A 22,844-nucleotide genomic window follows, 5' to 3' on the forward strand; every position below is an offset into this window, starting at 1 on the left:
GTAGATGCTATTTTTCTTGACTTCCGGAAGGCGTTCGATACAGTTCCGCACTGTCGCCTGATAAACAAAGTAAGAGCCTACGGAATATCAGACCAGCTGTGTGGCTGGATTGAAGAGTTTTTAGCAAACAGAACACAGCATGTTGTTATCAATGGAGAGACGTCTACAGACGTTAAAGTGACCTCTGGCGTGCCACAGGGGAGTGTTATGGGACCATTGCTTTTCACAATATATATAAATGACTTAGTAGATAGTGTCGGAAGTTCCATGCGGCTTTTCGCGGATGATGCTGTAGTGTACAGAGAAGTTGCTGCATTGGAAGATTGTAGCGAGATGCAGGAAGATCTGCAGCGGATAGGCACTTGGTGCAGGGAGTGGCAACTGACCCTTAACATAGACAAATGTAATGTATTGCGAATACATAGAAAGAAGGATCCTTTATTGTATGATTATATGATAGCGGAACAAACACTGGTAGCAGTTACTTCTGTAAAATATCTGGGAGTATGCGTACGGAACGATTTGAAGTGGAATGATCATATAAAATTAATTGTTGGTAAGGCGGGTACCAGGTTGAGATTCATTGGGAGAGTGCTTAGAAAATGTAGTCCATCAACAAAGGAGGTGGCTTACAAAACACTCGTTCGACCTATACTTGAGTATTGCTCATCAGTGTGGGATCCGTACCAGGTCGGGTTGACGGAGGAGATAGAGAAGATCCAAAGAAGAGCGGCGCGTTTCGTCACTGGGTTATTTGGTAACCGTGATAGCGTTACGGAGATGTTTAATAAACTCAAGTGGCAGACTCTGCAAGAGAGGCGCTCTGCATCGCGGTGTAGCTTGCTCGCCAGGTTTCGAGAGGGTGCGTTTCTGGATGAGGTATCGAATATATTGCTTCCCCCTACTTATAATTCCCGAGGAGATCACGAATGTAAAATTAGAGAGATTAGAGCGCGCGCGGAGGCTTTCAGACAGTCGTTCTTCCCGCGAACCATACGCGACTGGAACAGGAAAGGAAGGTAATGACAGTGGCACGTAAAGTGCCCTCCGCCACACACCGTTGGGTGGCTTGCGGAGTATCAATGTAGATGTAGATGTAGATGTAGATAGCATTTTTTCCGGCCGCAGTGATGTCAGAGATTTGATGTTTTACCGGATTACTGATATTCGCGGTACACTCATGAAATGGTCGTATGGGAAAATCCCCACTTCATCGCTACCTCGGAGATACTGTGTGCTATCGCTCGTGCGCCGACTATAACACCACCAAACTCACTTAAATATTGATAACCAGCCATTGTAGGAGCAGTAACCAATCTAACAACTGCGCCAGAGCCTTTTTGTCTTATACAGGCGTTTCCGACCGCAGCGCCGTATTCTGCCCGCTTATATATCTATGTATTTCAACAAGCATGCCTATCCCAGTTTCTTTGGCGCTTCAGATGGTATATCAACGCTAAAGATCACCTGCATCAAAACCATAACATTTGCAAAAGCACCAAAGTATCTCATAAGGCAATAATTTGAAGAGGTGTAGCATATGGATGGACTAAATTGGCGTAAGTTGCTCTATCACAAACAGTATGGAAGATTGTGGACCCCATTCCAAAGACGTCCCCTCTGAATAAATGACTGGTCACATAATACGTATCTCTGGTCCAAATGAAAAGTTAAAAACCATTTACAACCTCCCAACATCTGTCATCATTTTAGTTGAAAATTAATGTAACTAGACCATTAAAATTATAAGCACATTGTAATATAAATAGGAAGCTTGAATGAAGAGCTTTACAGAAATTCTTCCTATATGCTACTCATTTCACTGAATCTTACCAAGCATTATCCAGGATACTAATTTTGCATTTACCTATAAACATCTCTTTCAAATTCTAAAGGTGGCAGGGGTAAATTACAGGGAGCGAAAGGCTATTTACAATTTGTACAGAAAGCAGATGGCAGTTATAAGAGTCGAGGGGTAAGAAAGGGAAGCAGTGGTTGGGAAGGGAGTGAGACAGGGTTGTAGCCTCTCCCCGATGTTATTCAACCTGTGTACTGAGCAAGCAGTGAAGGAAACAAAAGAAAATTCGGAGGAGGTATTAAAACCCATGGAGAAGAAATAAAAACTTTGAGGTTCGCCGATGACATTGTAATTCTGTCAGAGACAGCAAAGAACTTGGAAGAGCAATTGGACGGAATGGACAGTGTCTTGAAAGGAGGGTATAAGATGAACATCAACAAAAGCAAAACGAGGATAATGGAATGTAGTGGAATTAAGTCGGGTGATGCTGCCAGAATTAGATTAGGAAATGAGACACTTAAAGTAGTAAAGGAGTTTTGCTATTTGGGGAGCAAAATAACTGATGATGGTCGAAGTAGAGAGGATATAAAATGTAGACTGGCAATGGCAAGGAAAGCGTTTCTGAAGAAGAGAAATTTGTTAACATCGAGTATAGATTTAAGTGTCAGGAAGTCGTTTCTGAAAGTATTTGTATGGAGTGTAGCCATGTATGGAAGTGAAACATGGACGATAAATAGTTTGGACAACAAGAGAATAGAAGCTTCCGAAATGTGGTGCTACAGAAGAATGTTGACGATTAGATGGGTAGCTCACATAACTAATGAGGAGGTATTGAATAGAATTGGGGAGAAGAGGAGTTTGTGGCACAACTTGACGAGAAGAAGGGACTGGTTGGTAGGACATGTTCTGAGGCATCAAGGTATCACCAATTTAGTATTGGAGGGCAGCGTGGAGGGTAAAAATCGTAGAGGGAGACCAAGAGATGAATACACTAAGCAGATTCAGAAGGATGTAGGTTGCAGTAGGTACTGGGAGATGAAGAAGCTTGCACAGGATAGAGTAGTATGGAGAACTGCATCAAACCAGTCTCAGGACTGAAGACAACAACAACACCATTATTTTCAGCCTGTTCAGACATAGTAAAATGGTTGACCTCAGACCTGTGATACATACATGATTTGTCTGAAACTCATGTCTTCTGTCTGGAAGTTCATTTTTGCTATTTCTCGTATGTTGTTTTTCTACTCCAAGCTACGGCTCTCAGTCTTCTTCGCTTAACAGGTAACAACTATTCATCCTTAGTTTTTAATTTCCTCCCATAGACCCTCACCACATTTTTTTACTCTGTCCATATGTAGAAAACGTAGTACATGAGGCATTTGATATAAATCGGGTTTACATCTGTTTCTATAAATAAATTTATAGCAGCATACATTCGTCCTTCTGCTGTGAGACGAAAAAGAATAAGTTTTTGCACTTCTTTCTCTTCTAGTAGTATTTTACCTAATTGTTCTTCTTCCTGGTAGAGAGCAAAAGTGAAGAGATACATCCTTTGTCACCCGATGAGCTTCTATTGAAGTTTTTTGATCGCTTGGTGCAACCGCGGCATATATCCTCTCTTCCATTTGGTGACGTTCATCCTCTCACACTTTCACTGTTACACTAAAATGTCCGCATTTACCCATTCATTTCGTCCCTAAGATCTCTCTTGGCATCCATATCTTTGTTTTTCAGGTGAATATTCCCTGTAAATTCTCTTTCAATGTCGTACTTCCCACAGAATTGTGATCAATCTGCTGATGGTTTATTTCATGACGTCCACTCCCTTTTTCGTTTTACACTGGTGGCTTCGTATTTCCACTGCCAAATTCCAGTTAATTAGTATAATTCTCATTGTGCTGTTGTGGTCTACTTTTACACAATTATCCACACTAATCTATCTCGTGCAAACACCTTCACCTCTACGTAACTGCTGCAACAGACGCTTATTTTGAACCTTCTTGCCGTAGTCAAGCTTTGGTATCCCTCTACAACTGTTTACCCTCACATTTCCATCAATCGGAAAATTGGTGATTCCTTAATGCTCCAGTCTATGACCTATCAGTTAATCGTTTCTTTTAGTAAAAGCCGGCCGGAGTGGCTGTGTGGTTCTAGGCGCTACAGTCTGGAGCCGAGCGATCGCTACGGTCGCAGTTTCGAATCCTGCCTCGGGCATGGATGTTTGTAATGTCCTTGTTGGTTCGGTTTAAGTAGTTCTAAGTTCTAGGCGACTGATGACCTCAGAAGTTAAGTCGCATAGTGCTCAGAACCATTTTTTTTAGTAAAACTGTGCCACATATTCCTTTTCTTTCCTCCAAATTTCGATTTTGTACCTTCTCTTTAGGTATCATATCTATCCACCTTATCCTCATACTTCAAAAACTTCTACTGTCTTCTTGTCTGAACCGATTGTCGTCCACGTTTCACTTCTCTCCAAGGTGACACTCCAGATAAATATCTTCAGGAAAGTCTTCCTAACAGTTAAACTGATATTCGATGTCAACAAATTCTTCTTTTCAGAAACAAATGCTTTTCTTGGTATAGCCAGTCTGCATTTTATACCCATTCTACTTCAGCTGTTATCAGCTTTTTTCAGATCAAACAGAAAGTATCATCTATTACTTTTAGCATCTCATTTCCTAATTCAAATTCTTCAACATTAGTTGACTCATATCATTACATTCCATTATTCTCGTTTTACTTTTGCTGATATCCATCTCATAACATCGTTTTGAGAAGACGCCTTCCCTTTCCATTACTGACGCAATTACAATATTATTGACAAACTCGAAATTTCTGTTTCTTCACCCTGAGCTTTAATTCTCTTTTGACATTTATCTGTGCTTTACTTTACTGTTTGCTCAGTGTACATTGGAGATAGGCTACAGCCTTCTCTCACTCATTTCTCAACTACTGCCTTCCTTTCACGACCGTCAGTTCTATATTGAGTTAAACTGTCAGCCAATTCTTTTCCCGTCTGATGAAGCCGATAACAGAATTTACGCTAAGGTAACAATAAGTCAGTTGAATAACACAACAAACTCTCTGCTTTTCACAAACCACATCTGGACTTCATCTATGTTGTTAATTGTATTTTTCCTCAAATTCTCAAGTCCTTGTTGGACACACTGACTTTCAAATTTAGGTAGTATTTCCTCTTGTTCAAATACTTACACCGTAGTTTCGAACTTTTCAGTCCCTTCCAGGTTCTCCAGCTCTTTCACAATAGTTCCAACAATAGTGGAGTCCTTTGTCTCCATATTCGACTATATGCAAGTGTTGGCCAAATCGGTTACTAATTTCTGTCTGAATACACGAGAGCTATTCGGAAAGTAAGGAACGATAGGTCGCGAAATGGAAACCACAGTGAAAATCAAAACTTTTTTATTTTGCAGGTGTTAGCTACTCCTTCTAGCTACTTCTCTACACAGTTGCCGCTCAGACTTAAACATCTGTCGCAGCGTTGTACCAACTTTTCAATTCCCTCGTTATAGAAGACAGCTGCCAGTGCTTTTCGACAATTTTCTACTCTGGAATGCAGCTCGTTGTTTACGTCAAAATATTGTCTTCATAATCAGCTGTTCATTTGAGCAGAGATGACCCTCAGGAGTAGCCAATTACGGGCTGTATTGAGGGTGATCAAACTCTTCCCATCGGAAACGCTGCAGGAGCGTCTTCATTGCCCCAGCACAGAGCGCCCGAGAACTGTTGTGTAGAACGAACCGCGTGACAGTTATGTTATGCGGATTGCATAGCTTCAGGCTAAATTTTTCGCCAGGCACTCATGCTTGACGGGAGGTGCAAATTTCTAGCAATCTTTACGTTCTCACTGTGAGCTCAGAACTGAAAAGAGCGACATGATGCGATCGACGGGCGTACTAGACACAGTGCCGAACGCATCTGTGCAAAGCTTCATCAGATTTTCAATGTATTTTCCATTTCGCAACCGATAGCTCCTTGCTTTCCGAATAACCCTCGTAATTTAGTCCTTGGCGAACTGTGGTACTGAATTCTTCTCCCAATGTTTCCAGTTTCCTTTGTGCTTTCACTTTGTCATTTTCCCTGTGTTCACTTTCTTTGAATTTCCCTGTTACCAAACTCACGTTCCTGTTCCATAAACTGAGCCAAAAGTGCTTGTACACTTTCTAATTCTCTCTTCGTGAATCGTTTGCAAAACTTATCACAGTAGATACATAGGTAGATGAGCCACCTGATATAACATTCCTTACAAATTACTCGAATGCTTAGTGTTTGTTACCTTGACTACTACTCATTCACACGCCTAACAGTCCAATTACAGTGCCTGACTCCTTGTCTGACATGAGTTCCTCAAGGTAACGTTCAGTCCAGCCACATATGCTCATTGCAGCCATCCACTTCAACCAGGTTTTTGGTCTTCATTTGGTTAGCAAATTGTTCAGGGCAGTATGAAAGTGACTGCATAGGTTTTGGCACACTTACACCGCTAGAGCTATTATGAGTGAGCAAAAGACACAGAACATAGTTTGCACAAGTACGAATAACAATTTCAAAATCAAAAGTTTGTTGATTTTAGGGGATAGCTATGGAAAACTGATATAAGCGCGTTCGTCGAGGTTATCAGTCCTTTGCGTTTACCAACCCAGTATGATATTAAATCTAAGGCTGGGTTGTTATTCACACAACTAATGACGTAAGTTGAACAAATTCAACCCTCATACGTTTAATAGAATGTAAAAAAAGAATGTAACTTATGATTGACAACTGAAGGTTTTTCGAGGTGCTGTCGTGACTCAAAATCTTCCTCTACACAGAATCAGCGTGTGATTTAGAGAGCATTCAGGCAACGTACATTAAATCCTTGTTTCTGTTTATTAATACGCAACACACTTACCACCAAGCTTGAAATTTAAACTTGTATTTTCAAGTAACAAATAAATAAATAATTATTCGTACTAATTTTGTTCTTATTGAGTAGCTAATACAGAAAGTTAACGATCTTCATTATTTTCCCCTTCATTATCAAAATAAGCTAACATTGCTCTATGGCACAGTTATAAGTTGATGAAATTTCGTTTTTGCTCATAGCTCGTTGCCATACACCAGAAAGTTTCCAACGCCTTGGACTCTTAAAAGTCGAAGAAAATGACCTCTTACTGTCCCAGGTAAAAGCGCCTATCTTAAACATGACCTAATAACACTCCGATAACTAACTATCACTCTTTCAGGAAATGACCACAGTAATGAACTAGGCTGCTAATAGCTATATTAACTCAAGTTTTTGTTTTGAGAACACAATGGATTTGTGCGGTAGTAACTCATAATGTAATGCAGTAACGCGCCCTATGCAGCACAGCAATATTTGAGAATAGTCAGACATATTACCTACTACAGGCAGTGTCTTAAAAAGACCGAGCCCTTATTGTACAGTTAAAACCCTTATTTGAGTACATATAACCACTATATGTTCCGTTGTATGTTTATTTTCAACATTAAACTTTCATCAGTGAGTATGAAATTGCAGGGCCTGTGCTGTTCAGAGGAATAATGCGATGTTCCTTCGGACAATCGAATTTCCCGCTCTACGCGCTTTGGCTATCAGTGCACAACTCATGGCTGGATCCAGTCTTCCATAAGCAAGTGTATCTGAAGGAACATCGTTCTTCTTGACAACAAAGGCACTGTAATACCGTATATATCCGCCGATACCGCACAGCGACATTCAATTAAAATGTGATCGCCTGTACGGAAATTACATAATGTATGTTGGAGTACACGTTGTGACCCAGGAACGAAGACATATGGAAGTTTGGGTCTGGCAGTAAGTCGTGGACGGATAGCAAGAGCTGCTAAGCCGATCACTGGCGTGAAGCGGAAAATTTGGTTTCAATCCTTGTCCGGCACGTATTTTCATTGTCGTTATACCCTTATACAGCTGACGATTGATCGCGTTCGTAACTGGGAATGCATTTCATGTAACAGTGAGTTCAGTCTTTGATTTTTAAATTTCCGATATACATTAACACAAAGTAACAATTTCAAAAAAAAATGTCCACCTTTATCTTATCAGCGATAATGCCGAGGTTCTCCTTAATACCTGTTCTGTTCTTATTCCATAGGTATGAACCAGCTGCTGTGGTACTACGCGGACCTGGAGAAAGCAAAGTGTTACCACCTGCCCAGTGGACTGCCGGACTTTGATAACGAAGAGAAGGCTTGTGCCATATGGAGGAGATTTACCAAGTGAGTGCAGGTATCGTACACGTAGTACAGACTCGATGCACCGCGACCGCTCGTACAGCGGAGCAGCCGGTGTGCCCTCCGCCTCTGTCGCACGCCACACGATCCATCCGTTGCCTACCCTGGGGGTAACTGGCAACGCTGCGGTAAGTGGCACGTCAGCCCACTGTTTCTGCTTCTGACACCCCCTGGAAAAATTTATAAGCTCGGAAAACTGTCGCTGTCACATCTTAATGTAATATTCGTCACGTGTACTATACGCCACTCATTATGAACACTGCAGTGGCTAAATACATTTACCGTACTTATACTAACATGAAAATCGTGGACAAATGTCGTACGCTCACACTACAAACAGAGGCGACAGAGTGACTACCTGTTTCCTTAGGCGCTATCATTTGTTTATTGTAACTTATTTTTAGTTAGCACAACCGTTTATTACACTAATTATTTCAAGGTCTCTGTTGATGACGTGCTGCATTAATGTGTTGCCTGTATTTGTGCCTGTTGGAAGTTACTTTTCGCAAACTATTGATACACTCAAAGCCTGAATCCTTTGCTCTGGAATTTGGTGCATATATCCTTCTCACAATAGTATCTTACTTTTAAGCTCATTGTGTCTTTGTTTTATAAGTTTTCGGATGCGTCTGTTTTTACTAACTCACCGCGTGTCATTGTTAAGTGCCATTTCCTTGTTACCTTCTTTTAGAAATACTGTCTTTCTCACATTTGATAAATATCCACATTTCTCTGCCATATAGCACCAACAGACAAGTAATTATACAGTATGCTATGGGTATAAGTGCAAATATTATAATGATTGGTACCTTAATATGTAGTTGGTATTTCTCTGCATCTAAAACTTTTTCCAGAAACACATCACACAATTTCCTACCTAATTTTTTTCGCACAATCATAACTGCACTGTGAAGTGGACTACGCCTGTCTGTATAGACTAATTGTTTTGCATCCACGTGTCCACACTTCAACACCTCACTTGTTGCCCAGGGGAAAATAAACATTAATGGGTTGCTCTTTCCACGTCTACTTGGAGATAGTAACAACCTAAAAACATACTACTCCTAATAGCTATAATTATTAGTCCGCAAATGAAGTAAATATTGGTTTAATGTTGTTCAATACACTGTCCTCAGTCACCGATAAAAATATGTGCCCTAACCTCCTGTTACTGTCATGTTTGTAAAAAAGTATAAAATTAAGAAGTTGAAGGCATCGTGATTCTGATCCGCACATTCATGGCATTGGCAAATACAGGTTCACACTTTGCCTCTCCTACAGTCTAAACAGTGTCCATCATACCAGCAGTAAGGAACATTTGTCCCAACCAGTTTCACCACACCCTTCTCAGGCCGCCTAACTGGAAAGTCTTTCGTGTCCGTGCACACTGGCACCTTGCCTTCGTGTATTTAAGTGTATCTGATAAGTGTAACTGACTTTAATGGCTGAGTGTGTAGTGTGATGTCATGATGATGAGAGGACAGAGAGGGTGAAACTCAGTGCCATCCCACAGCCTACTCCTCTCTGATAACACAAAGAGGGCCGCCGGTCTCCGACGGGCAGACCTCCGCCACCAACGTCACGTGCCCCCACTCGATGAGACATTGCAGACAGATTTGGAATTTAATCCACGACTCTGGCGCAAAGCCTGATGTTCAAGAACTTATGCCATAGCCCTCCTCTCCTTTGCCGTAGAGCGAAGGGAAAGCAGCCAAGAGCACGCGATGTAGCCTGATGGACACCCATCTAAGTACTGACGACGTCCGACATTGCTTAAGGGAGGTAGGACGTCAAACGGGCCGACTTGGAGCAGGAGAGGCATCACAGGACATTTTAATTTCCACTGTCTATACTTTTACAAATAAATTCATAAAACTTTGTCAGTATCACCAGGAAGGATTCAGGATTCACACTCATTGCAGTGGAAGTTCGAAAACATAACAAAATAATTTTATTTACGTGTGAAATTTCATCTTTTTTCACTTACTAATGGCTGCATTTGTTGCTATAGGTACACTTTTCTTCATAAGTTAGAGAGATTCTTCGATGAATTTTGCACAGCATACATACCATACTTACAGGTGCATGAAACTCCAGAATTTATTTAATTATTGAAAACACGAATGATCTGTTGTATTTTAAACTTAATGTTTAGAAAAAAAACACAAATTTTGTAGTTAATTACCTCAATTTTTACCACAGTTCTTAATAGATTTGGAAAATTCTAGAGTTTCATACACCTTTAAGTGTGGTTTGTATGCTGTGCATAATTCATCGAACCATCTCTCTTACTTATGAAGAAAAGTGTACCTATAGCAACAAATGCTGCCATTATTAAGTGAAAAAAAATGATGAAATTTCACATGTAAAAAAAATTACTTCGTTATGTTTTCGAACTTCCACTGATACGAGTGCGGATTCTGAATCCTTCCTGGTCATGCTGACAAAGTTTTATGAATTTATTTGTAAAAGTATAGGCAGTGGAAATTAAAATGTCCTGTGGTGCCTCTCCTGCTCCAAGTCGGCTTTTTTTTGGTGCGGCCCGCCACGAATTCCTTTCCTGTGCTAACCTCTTCATCTCAGAGTAGCACTTGCAACCTACGTCCTCAATAATTTGCTTGATGTGTTCCAATCTCTGTCTTCCTCTACAGTTTTTGCCCTCTACAGCTCCCTCTAGTACCATGGAAGTCATTCCCTCATGTCTTAGCAGATGTCCTACCATCTTGTCCCTTCTCCTTATCAGTGTTATCCACATATTCCTTTCCTCTCCGATTCTGCGTAGAACCTCCTCATTCCTTACCTTATCAGTCCACCTAATTTTCAACATTCGTCTATAGCACCACATCTCAAATGCTTCGATTCTCTTCTGTTCCGGTTTTCCCACAGTCCATGTTTCACTACCATACAATGCTGTACTCCAGACATACATCTTCAGAAATTTCTTCCTCAAATTAAGGACGGTATTTGATATTAGTAGACTTCTCTTGGCCAGAAATGCCTTTTTGCCATAGCGAGTCTGCTTTTGATGTCCTCCTTGCTCCGTCCGTCATTGGTTATTTTACTGCCTAGGTAGCAAATTCCTTAACTTCATTGACTTCGTGACCATCAATCCTGATGTTAAGTTTCTCACTGTTCTCATTTCTACTACTTCTCATTACCTTCGTCTTTCTCCGATTTACTCTCAAACCATACTGTGTACTTATTAGACTGTTCATTCCGTTCAGCAGATCATTTAATTCTTCTTCACTTTCACTCAGGATAGCAATGTCATCAGCGAATCGTATCATTGATATCTTTTAACCTTGTATTTTAATTCCACTCCTGAAGCTTTCTTTTATTTCCATCATTGCTTCATCGATGTACAGATTGAAGAGTAGAGGCGAAAGGCTACAGCCTTGTCTTACACCCTTCTTAATACGAGCACTTCGTTCTTGATCGTCCACTCTTATTATTCCCTCTTGGTTGTTGTACATATTGTATATGACCCGTCTCTCCCTATAGCTTACCCCTACTTTTTTCAGAATCTCGAACATCTTGCACTATTTTATATTGTCGAACGCTTTTTCCAGGTCGACAAATCCTATGAAAGTGTCTTGATTTTTTTTTTAGCCTTGTTTCCATTATTAGCCGTAACGTCAGAATTGCCTCTCTCGTCCCTTTACTTTTCCTAAAGCTAAACTGATCGTCGCCTAGCGCATTCTCAATTTTCTTTTCCATTCTTCTGTATATTATTCTTGTAAGCAGCTTCGATGCGTGAGCTGTTAAGCTGATTGTGCGACAATTCTCGCACTTGTCAGCTCTTGCCGTCTTCGGAATTGAGTGGATGATGCTTTTCCGGAAGTCAGATGGTATGTCGCCAGACTCATATATTCTACACACTAACGTGAATAATCGTTTTGTTGCCACTTCCCCCAATGATTTTAGAAATTCTGATGGAATGTTATCTATCCCTTCTGCCTTATTTGACCGTAAGTCCTCCAAAGCTCTTTTAAATTCCGATTCTAATACTAAATCCCCTATCCCTTCTAAATCGACTCCTGTTTCTTCTTCTATCACATCAGACAAATCTTCAACCTCATAGAGGCTTTCAATGTATTCTTTCCACCTATCTGCTCTCTCCTCTGCATTTAACAGTGGAATTCCCGTTGCACTCTTAATGTTACCACCGTTGCTTTTAATGTCACCAAAGTTTGTTTTGACTTTCCTGTATGCTGAGTCTGTCCTTCTGACAATCATATCTTTTTCGATGTCTTCACGTTTTTCCTGGAGCCATTTCGTCTTAGCTTCCCTGCACTTCCTATTTATTTCATTCCTCAGCGACTTGTATTTCTGTATTCCTGATTTTCCCGGAACATGTTTGTACTTCCTCCTTTCATCAATCAACTGAAGTATTTCTTCTGTTACCCGTGGTTTCTTCGCAGCTACCTTCTTTGTACCTATGTTTTCCTTCCCAACTTCTGTGATGGCCCTTTTTAGAGATGTCCATTCCTCTTCAACCGTACTGCCTACTGCGCTATTCCTTATTGCTGTATCTATTGCGTTAGAGAACTTCAAACGTGTCTCGTCATTCCTTAGTACTTCCGTATCCCACTTCTTTGCGTATTGATTCTTCCTGACTAATGTCTTGAACTTCAGCCTACTCTTCATCACTACTATATTGTGATCTTAGTCTATATCTGCTCCTGGGTACGCCTTACAATCCAGTATCTGATTTCGGAATCTCTGTCTGACCATGATGTAATCTAATTGAAATCTTCCCGTATCTCCCGGCCTTTTCCAAGTACACCTCCTCCTCTTGTGATTCTTGAAGAGGGTATTCGCTATTACTAGCAGAAACGTGTTACAGAACTCAATTAGTCTTTCTCCTCTTCCATTTCTCGTCCCAAGCCCATATTCTCCTGTAACCTTTTCTACTACTCCTTCCCCTACAACTGCATTCCAGTCGCCCATGTCTATTAGATTTTCGTCCCCCTTTACATACTGCATTACCCTTTCAACATCCTCATACACTTTCTCTATCTGTTCATCTTCAGCTTGCGACGTCGGCATGTATACCTGAACTATCGTTGTCGGTGTTGGTCTGCTGTCAATTCTGATTAGAACAACCAGGTCACTGAACTGTTCACAGTAACACACCCTCTGCCCTACATTCCTATTCATAACGAATCCTACACCTGTTATACCATTTTCTACTGCTGCTGATATTACCCGATACTCATCTGACCAGAAATCCTTGTCTTTCTTGCACTTCACTTCACTGACCCCTACTATATCTAGGTCGAGCCTTTGCATTTCCCTTTCCAGATTTCCTAGTTTCCCTACCACGTTCAAGCTTTTGACATTCCACGCCCCGACTCGTAGAACTTTATCCTTTCGTTGATTATTCAATCTTTTTCTCATGGTAACCTCCCCCTTGGCAGTCCCCTCCCGGAGATCCGGATGGGGGACTATTCCGGAATCTTTTGCCAATGGAGAGATCATCATGACACTTCTTTAATTACAGGCCACATGTCCTGTGGATACACGTTACGTGTCTGTAATGCAGTGGTTTCTATTGCCTTCTGCATCCTCATGTCGTTGATCATTGCTGATTCTTCCGCCTTTAGGGGCAATTGCCCACCCCTAGGACAAGAGAGTGCCCTGAACCTCTATCCGCTCCTCCGCCCTCTTTGACAAGGCCGTTGGCAGAATGAGGCTGACATCTTATGCTGGAAGTCTTTGGCCGCCAATGCTGATTATTTATCAAAATTTAGGCAGTGGCGGGGATCGAACCCGGGACCGAATACGTTTTGATTGTGAATCAAGGACGCTACCCATAGACCTCGGGTCTACCCCCCCCCCCCCCCCACCTCCTAATTTCGTTCGGTGATCTGACAAGGGCCGGTGTATTCAAAGAAGAAGGCCGATGACAGCAAATATGTAATAAATGTATGTCTTTAAGAAACTAGATTAAACAGCTTTGTGTTTCCCAACCTAGCTGTTACAACAAAAAAAAGCATTCCGCCGTCAGGCCACGAGTGGGCTACCGGGACCATCCGACCGCCGTGTCATCCTCAGTGGAGGATGCGGATAGGAGGGGCGTGGGGTAAGCACACCGCTCTCCCGGTCGTTATGATGGTATTCTTGACCGAAGCCGCTACTATTCGGTCGAGTAGCTACTCAATTGGCATCACGAAGCTGAGTGCACCCCGCAAAATGGCAACAGCGCATGGCGGCCTGGGTGGTCACCCACCCAAGTGCCGACCACGCCCTACAGCGCTTAACTTCGGTGATCTCACGGGAACCGGTGGATCCACTGCGGCAAGGCCGTTGCCGGCTGTTACAACAAGCACTAACTAAAGTGCTTAGTTAAAGATGTTGTACTCTATTGTCTGCTGTCTTCAGAGCTACTGTTCAGAATACTTTTGACAACTATCATCAGTATATAACACAGATAGGGAGTCGAACTACATTTTGTTTTAGTTCTTCATTATTTAAATTAGAGCAGGCTGTCGATCTACGCAGGGAGAAACATTTTTTTTGTATATATGTGTGGTATCTGTTCTGTCAGACAGTGTATTTGTAGTTATGACTCCCTTGACAACTTCAGTGTAGATGCACAATAGGGTCGGACCCTCTTGCGGAAGTACAGACTCGCCGCGAGCGAGTGGGTGACTGGACAGTGGACGCTACTAGCGTGTGGAAAATTGAGGATTTGGGCAGCGTGTCCACATGGCCGAAGCAGTTAAGGCAACCGCTCGCGTTGCGCGGGAGATCCGAGTTTGAGTACCAGTCCACCATAAATATTCAACTTTCGTCATCGGATTATTTCGACGCCGCATTGTGGCTGGAATCGGCCTCTCTTTTGATATTTAAACGTTTTTATGTCGTATTATGCGAGTTCCCAGAGCAACTGTCACCGAATAAATCAGCCACTGTAATTGATAAAGGGTCACGCAGCAGAAGAGCGGTCTCTTTGTCTCGTTGACACTGTGAGTAACCTCTTAAATACACTTATCTACATTAGTGGACTAGTGAATGAAGTAAATTTATCTCATACACAGACCATTTCTCTCTTGACACGTGTTAGAAGCGCTGCTCAGCTTTCAATCTACTTAGTCCTCTTCCAGTTGACTCAAATAGTGGACTATAGTTCAAAACGTGTCACAAAGATAAAGTTCAGTGACACGAAACTGTGGCTGGTATCGACTACGTTTTATAAAAAAAAATCACATTTTTTTCCATTAAAGACAACCAATCGTAGTTCAACATATCCAGACTGCAGTAAAATTACTTCCTTGAGTGAAATATTAAATGATTAATTTCTTACAGCGTTTTAGGAAATATATATATTTTTTATGAACTGTCAACTAAAATGTGAGAGAAGAGCTTCATAGTTAGACCTCTAGCTCATTTCTAAGGCCATTTCAGTGTGATTTCAACGAGATACGAACCTCATCTCTGGCAATGAAAGGTGAACTTTATTCGCTGAAAAGTGCTCTGATTTAATTGACCTTGACACCCCATTTACATCACAACACCGTTTCTTCAATAGTAAGTTGAAACCCTGCTGATGACGCTGGACTTCGGAATATACAGTGGTGATTAATTAAAATCTTTAAGATAAACGGCGAGATTTATTATTCAACGTTGATCGCACTGCCTCATATCACCAAAAAACTGTCTTTATATAGAACTTACTACAAAGAGTGAGGTCCGCGATATTAAAGTTCATCATTTCATCGGTTTGAAAACAATTACAAAAATTATGCATTAATATAAGTCAGACGACTTTTACTTTGATGCTGCCGAAAGATATTTGCATCACTACGCCAGATTTAAAAAAACCGCGCCGAGCGAGAGATTTGCACGCAGTATTATACCTAATGTAATGACAGTATTTTCTGCCGGTTCGCTAAAATTTTCCTATGGTGATTTCCAGTCTGTTCGAGACGTCACAGTCACTCTTCTGGGCAAGTTTTGGATTGGTTGACCTGATGAACTTCGAGTTGGTCGGCATCAAAAGTTTCACGCGATTCTGGGCCCTGCTGATGTTTGGTTCGTACTCTGTCATCAACATCATCGTGCTGCTCAACATGCTCATCGCTATGATGTCCAACTCCTACCAGATCATTTCGGTAAGTACCGCCGAACCACCTACTACAAAATCAGGTAACTCTGCAAAGTATTCGCTATTAGCAGCTCTTAAATGTAGCCTTGGATATTGATCGTATCGTACTGGAAGAAAAGAACCCCACTAGTAGCAATAACAGTCCAACCCTCCGCCCCAAGGCCACAGTGCCTGAAGTAAGAGAGCTGAGCTAGAGAGGGGACAGAGCGGAGCGTCTTCTCATTCGCCTGTCACAGTGCCAGAGCTTCGATAGTAGCTAGCGTTACCCTCTACGATGCATCGATCAAAGCCAATATTCGTCCTGCCGAAGAGGAAAGACCCCGCACTGACTCACCGCTTGCTCTACTTCGTCAGTCTCCTACCCTAGCATTACCGATTATAGTGGTCTTAATGATATATTTAGTACATCTTTCTTCTTCTTAAAGTGTTTGTCCATCTTACAATATTAGCATACCAAATTAATCACACATGTACGCAGATTTCAACCGCGCTTAATGAATGGATCCTCATTCGTTTATGAGACATTTACAATTAATTAATATTCCTGTCCTGGCGCGAATATAAATAAATCATGTCATTTAATACACAAGTTTAACCTTTTTTCTCAACCAAAATTTGTAAGACAACTACTATCTTTGATGATAATTCATTAACAAATGCACATTCTCACTTATCGGTATATGAGATAGTTGTTATATAGGTATACCATATTGTCTTTCAGTGCAGTTATCTTGCGTGTGTCAGTTATCTGTAATTTACAGTTAATTAGTTAATTAAGTAATTAGTGCTGTTTCTTTGCGCTTATCCAAATTTGACTACACTCTCTGCTTATAGCGCTCGTTCCCATCTACACATAATTAGCTATATTCATAACATGTGTAGTTCTGAAGTTATAATAAAAACACTGTAATTAATGAATTTGTTGCTTTGTGTCTGAATTACTCTTTAATTACATGTTGGACAAAACAGTTGATATATTCAATTTGATTCTGCGTCTCGGTAGTTCCTATATCAGTGATGTGAAAATTTGTCTTTGTGTGAATTGTTTCACCACTGTCCATGGACGTACCGAGGAGACATCAGCGGTGGCAGCCGCACCCCTCCACTAGAAAAACGACCTTAGACAAATGAATTCCTATCGCACTCCGCCAAACAGATAGTTGTATCAATTTAAACAGAACCAAAACACGTAACGCGAGCACAACCGGAGCTATTTGCCGTGGAATCTCAAAACCATTCCGTCATTCGCCTCGAAACTAAGATGAGTTGCCCTCCCCTAGCTCAGCTCCTGGGTACGCTGTCCCTGTGGTAAATGTGGATGTGATACCCACTAACCTACTAACCACCCTGGGCATTCTTAGACTCCGACCACGCGATCGCTCAGTGTTAGCGCCCATTTCGGACAAAATACCTGCACAGGCCTTGCTCGTTCGCCGATCAAGATGCGACAATACGCGTCGTGTTTGGGTAGAGTAGTGCGTTGTGGTGAGGAAGTGTCTCCAGTGAAATCCCGACACCTAATAAAGTCAAAATGGTGTGAAGTAGAATGTGTATGTCACCAGGAACTGCCGTAATTTTAGTGTTCATACCGTGTTCCAAATACAATAAGAACAATGACCGTGTCTGTAAATAGAGTTGTATGCGGTGCACTTACCGATTATTACTGCATACATCCAGATAGTATTTCACCATGTACGACAATCCTTCTTTTTCACTTCACGCGCATCTCATTAGCCCACCTACACTCAGGGGCTATTATTAGTACATTACCTTGTAACTAAAATAAATATTGCTCTGTTAGTTGTTGCCGCAGTGGATACACCGGTTTGCGTTAGATCAACGAAGTTAAGCGCTGTCGGACGTGGTCGGCACTTGGATGGGTGACCATCCAGGCCGCCATGCGCTGTTGCCATTTTTCGGGGTGCAGTCAGCCTCGTGATGCCAATTGAGGAGCTACTCGACCGAATAGCAGCGGCTTCGGTCAAGAATACCATCATAACGACCGGGAGAGCGGTGTGCTGACCCCACGCCCATCCTATCCGCATCCTCCACTGAGGATGACACGGCGGTCGGGTGGTCCCGGTAGGCCACTGGTGACCTGAAGACGGAGTGCTGTTAGTTGTACTGACCACCGTACACTCGCAAACGTGTCGTGTTGTAATGTCGATAACTGGTCAGTTGTACAACAATACAGGTCTCAGATATAGAGATTTTCCGCAAAATTAGATTTACATTATTCGTATGATCTCCGACATCATCCATTCACCCATTTTCTAACACAGGGCGTTTTAAAATAATGTATTGCACAAACAACACGTTAATATATCACGCATATGCTGAGGCACACTTTTAAATCAGGGTATAGTAATTTAAAATATTATAACTTTCTTTGACCAGTGGCTACTAACTGAACATATGTCTTTATATATTGCTGTATTATTTGCCTCTAACAGAGTTCTTATTGTCCACACTTCAGTAGTCTTGGTAGTGAATAAGCTGTTCCTTGGGATCGCAGAACGCGGCCAGTGATCACTTGCTTGGATGTCACCACGCAGCTCTCGCACGGAAGTGACTCAATATGGTAATCAATGAAGTCCTGCCTCCGAATTACCTATTGCAAATGGAGGAGAAACAATATCACTAGAAACTTCATGTGATACACTGCAGATTTGCCACTGTTGTTGGTTTTGGTTACAAGATTGGGCGTGCTCTTTCAGCATTGTGGGTCCTCTGCGCATTCCATCTTTCAGGTAACACATCATCTGAATACAAACATCTTGACTGATAGATCAGCCGCAATGGTTACATTTGTTGGCGATCAAGGTGGCCGGACCCTAGTCTGGTATATTTTTTTCCTGGTGAGTTTGGTGAAAGGTGAAATTCACCTGTGAAAATTATATAAAAGACTGAATTAGTCGCTCTAAGAATGAATAGTGCTATCCTCTTACAGAACACCAATAAGGATTAGACAACCTAGACGTCACGTTTCGAAAAAGAGATGAAAAGTGTATTGAATCCTTGTGATGTTTTAAAACATTCAATTCAGTATACAGACAGTTCAAAAATGATTTTCAGATTTCACAAGACTGCACATTTTACATGAATGGGGACAGGCCTTGGTTTGCAATACAACTCACGTATATAAACTAAAAGTTTACCTTGGGGCCAGTGGTTGCCAGAGGTGGACTCCCTGTTGCTCCTAGCTGGGTGGCTCTACATCTACATCTACGTCTACATCTACATAATTACTCTGCAATCCACAGTTAAGTGCCTGCTGGAGGGTTCGTAGAGGGTTCATCGAACCACCCTTAAGTTACTTCCTATAGCTCTACTCTCGAGCAGCGCGCAGGAAAAACGAACACTAAATTTTTCTGTGCGAGTTCTGATATCTCGTAGTTTAGTATGATGATCATTTCTCCCTATGTAGGTAGGCACTAACAATACATTTTCACACTCTGAGGAGAAAACTGATGATTGAAATTTCATAATAAGGTCCTGCCGTAATAAAAAACGCGTTTGTTTTAATGAGTGCTACACCAATTGGTGTATCATGTCTGTGGCACTGTCTCCTGTTTCGCTATAATACAAAACAAGCTGACCTTCTTTGATCTTTTCGATGTCCTCGTCAGTCCTATCTGATGCGGGTCCCACACCGCACAGCAATACTCCAGAAGAGAGCGGACAAGCTTAGTATAAGCAGACTCTTTAGTAGACCTGTCGCACCTTCTAAGTGTTGTGCCAGCAAATCGCAGTCTTTTGTTTCCTTTCCGCACGATATTATCTACGTGATCGTTCCAATTTAAGTTATTTGTAATTCTAATCCTTAAATATTTATTTGAGTTGACACGCTTTAGATTTGTGTGTTTATCGTGTAAGTGAAATTTAGCAGATTCTTCTTAGTGCTCATGTGGATGACTTCACACTTTTCGTGATTTACAGACAACTGCCACTTTTTGTACCAAACAGATATCCTGTTTAAATCATTTTGCAATTAGTTTTGATCACCTGATGACTTTACATGATGGTAAATGACAGCATCATCTGCAAACAATCTAAGAGGGCTGCTCAGACTGTCTCCCAAATCGTTTATGTAGATCAGGAATAAACGAGGGCCTATAACGCTTCCTCAACTCCAGATATTACTTCTGCTTTACTCGATGTCTTTCAATCAATCATTATGAACTGTGAACTTTCTGACACGAAATTACAACTCCAGTAACGCAACTGAAACGATACTGCATGGGTACGCAATTAATTAGAAGTCTCTTGTGAGGAACGGCGTCAAAACTCTTCTGGAAATCTAAAAATATGGAATCATTTTGACGTCCTCGGTCGATAACACTCATTACATTACTTTACTTCGTCCGAAACAGGCCTCGGAAAGCGCAAGAGTACCGACCGACCGCCGTGTCATACTCAGCCTATTGGTTTCACTGGATGTGGCTATGGATTACTTCGTGAAAATAAAGAGTTGTGTTTATTTGTCAATAAATTGTTGTCTTCGAGGTGACTCATAATGTTCTATCACGGTATATGTTCTAAAATCCTACTGCAAATCGATGTTAGTGATTAACCAACCGGGATGGCAACGGTACAGCAAAAAACGCGTTTAGTATCCTCTGTTTCAACAGATGCAGTTCAGTTATCACTGTGCAGCGTTATTTTCGTCGGGAGTGTGGCACTGCACCTGCTACAAAGCAGAGCACTCATCGATGACATCAGAAATTTCAAGACAAAATAGACATGTTTCGTACACAGCACTAATCAAACACTACTGGATCCTTCTGGACAAGCACGATTCAGCATCACATAAACCGTTATTATAATCACAGAGATCAGCTTAACTAGATAAGCTTCGGCGACGTTCCATAAAACCAAATTTTTGAAGTCTGTAATTCATTGTTGCAACTGGGGTAACAGAGTATAGCACCATACTGCAGGTTAATGTGGTTAGCATACACCCTGATGTATCGAAGGCTATAGGTTCGAAGCTCGTCAAATGGAGGGAAATTTTTATTATTTCTAAATCTAATCAAGAGACTTTGATTATTATTGTTATTCAGTCAACCGACTACATGTAACTTTTTTATTTGTAATACTTTGCCGTGTCGTTTTTATCATCATATTGATTTTCTTATCTGCTCTTTTCTTCTTCGTACCATTCTTTTTTCATTTGGAATTGCCTGCGTCGCCTATAATTTGCAACCAAGTGCCAACGAGGCTGGTAACGCGGCGGCCCGGAATATTTGTGTTCTGAGTTTTCTCACAGAGGGTAGCTTTAATCGCAATGGACGAAGCGATCGTGGCTTTAGTTCTGAGACAGACTGCTGACCGCTGTTTTTTCGAATAGACTGCACATCACGAGAATGTGGATAGTACAGGACATGAGTTTAAATTCAGGCCTACAAAACGCACCATCTGCCACAATTCAGTCATGGGTCACTAATACCAGGATCTCGCACTTCGGTCATGGCCTTGCTGCCACCTCTTCCCGAACCATAACAGGAAACAACTTTTCTTCTATCACGCATGTTTGGGCTGAACTGATAGCTACAATACCAGAACTTCATGCTACCTGCAATGTTTGTGTAAAATATTTACGCCATTTTTTATGAAAATATGGATACAGCAATCACGTATCTGGATATGTTGGCGACGTGGGTTTCTCCAAGATTGCGAGAAACTACCGAAAATTTCATTTTTCAACTGGAAGGAGCACCACTACACTGACACTTTAATGTAAGAACATTTCCTGATAGTGAGTTCCCTCAGTGTTGGGTCAGGCAAAAGGGATGGGTGGATTCACATTGCACCACTGGTCTCCAAGTCACCTGAACATTTTATGTGTATTTTAAGGAGGTCTGTGATAGACTATCTGTATGTCTGCCCTTACGTTGGGTTTGCGTGTGAACGACGACGAGTTGTGTATCGTTTAAACGTTTGTCATCCTTACGGGCGAGGCCATACTGAACGTTTGTAAGAAGTAAATGAAACCTGGACCCTCAAAGTAATTTTAAAATGTATGGCAACGTCAATGTGCATGCGTGTAAAATACCCGTGTCAAATTGGAAGGTTATTTTGAAAACAAAAGCTTTGCAGTCTTATATTGAAATTTACCCCAAGTCTGTAAACAAATTCATGTATAAGATATGGTCTTGTGCAATCGGATGAATCTTTTTGCAACACCCTGTAATATTAGCGTGTTTTTCGACTTTTGCGTTGTTTTTGATCATTTTTATTGGTTTGTTTAACGCTGAACATTCGTCCAGCCGTAACTCTACACCTGCTGCAAACTGGACACACTGCTGTATGAATTTACAACTGGAAACTCCCCGTGCAGCTTGTTTCTGGTGGTCCCGCAGGAACGCGCGGACACGGAGTGGAAGTTCGCTCGCAGCCACCTGTGGATCAGCTACTTCGAGGAGGGCGACACGGTGCCGCCGCCCTTCAACCTGGTGCCCACCACCAAGAGCCTCGCCAAGGTGTTCGGCTGCGGCTCCGGCAAGCGCCTGTCCACGTCCACCAAGGTGAGCGAACTCAACCTACCGATACCTTGTGTACCGGTACGGGTTTTAACTAAGACGAGATAAAGTTGTGGCCTGTAATGTCAAACGTGTGCAAAGAGAGACACGACAGAACACGGGCGATACTAGTGTTGTC

At 41.7% G+C, this 22,844-nt stretch overlaps 1 protein-coding gene and 1 pseudogene across 1 annotated transcript in view; one reads left to right on the forward strand and one right to left on the reverse strand.

Annotated features, from left to right (window-relative positions):
- Positions 1–22,844, forward strand: part of LOC124623136 (transient receptor potential protein) — a gene marked incomplete at its 3' end in the record, with an annotated part of 258,350 nt that overhangs the window by 191,104 nt on the left and 44,402 nt on the right. Inside the window, exons 13-15 of the mRNA XM_047148927.1 lie at positions 7,936–8,059; positions 15,996–16,191; positions 22,547–22,711. Of these exons, the coding sequence (XP_047004883.1) occupies positions 7,936–8,059; positions 15,996–16,191; positions 22,547–22,711 (485 nt within the window). The remainder of the gene's footprint in view (positions 1–7,935; positions 8,060–15,995; positions 16,192–22,546; positions 22,712–22,844) is intronic.
- LOC124623222 lies at positions 14,271–14,388 on the reverse strand (annotated as a pseudogene).

The sequence above is a fragment of the Schistocerca americana genome, chromosome 7 (assembly GCF_021461395.2).
Source record: "Schistocerca americana isolate TAMUIC-IGC-003095 chromosome 7, iqSchAmer2.1, whole genome shotgun sequence".
Lineage (NCBI taxonomy): Eukaryota > Metazoa > Arthropoda > Insecta > Orthoptera > Acrididae > Schistocerca > Schistocerca americana.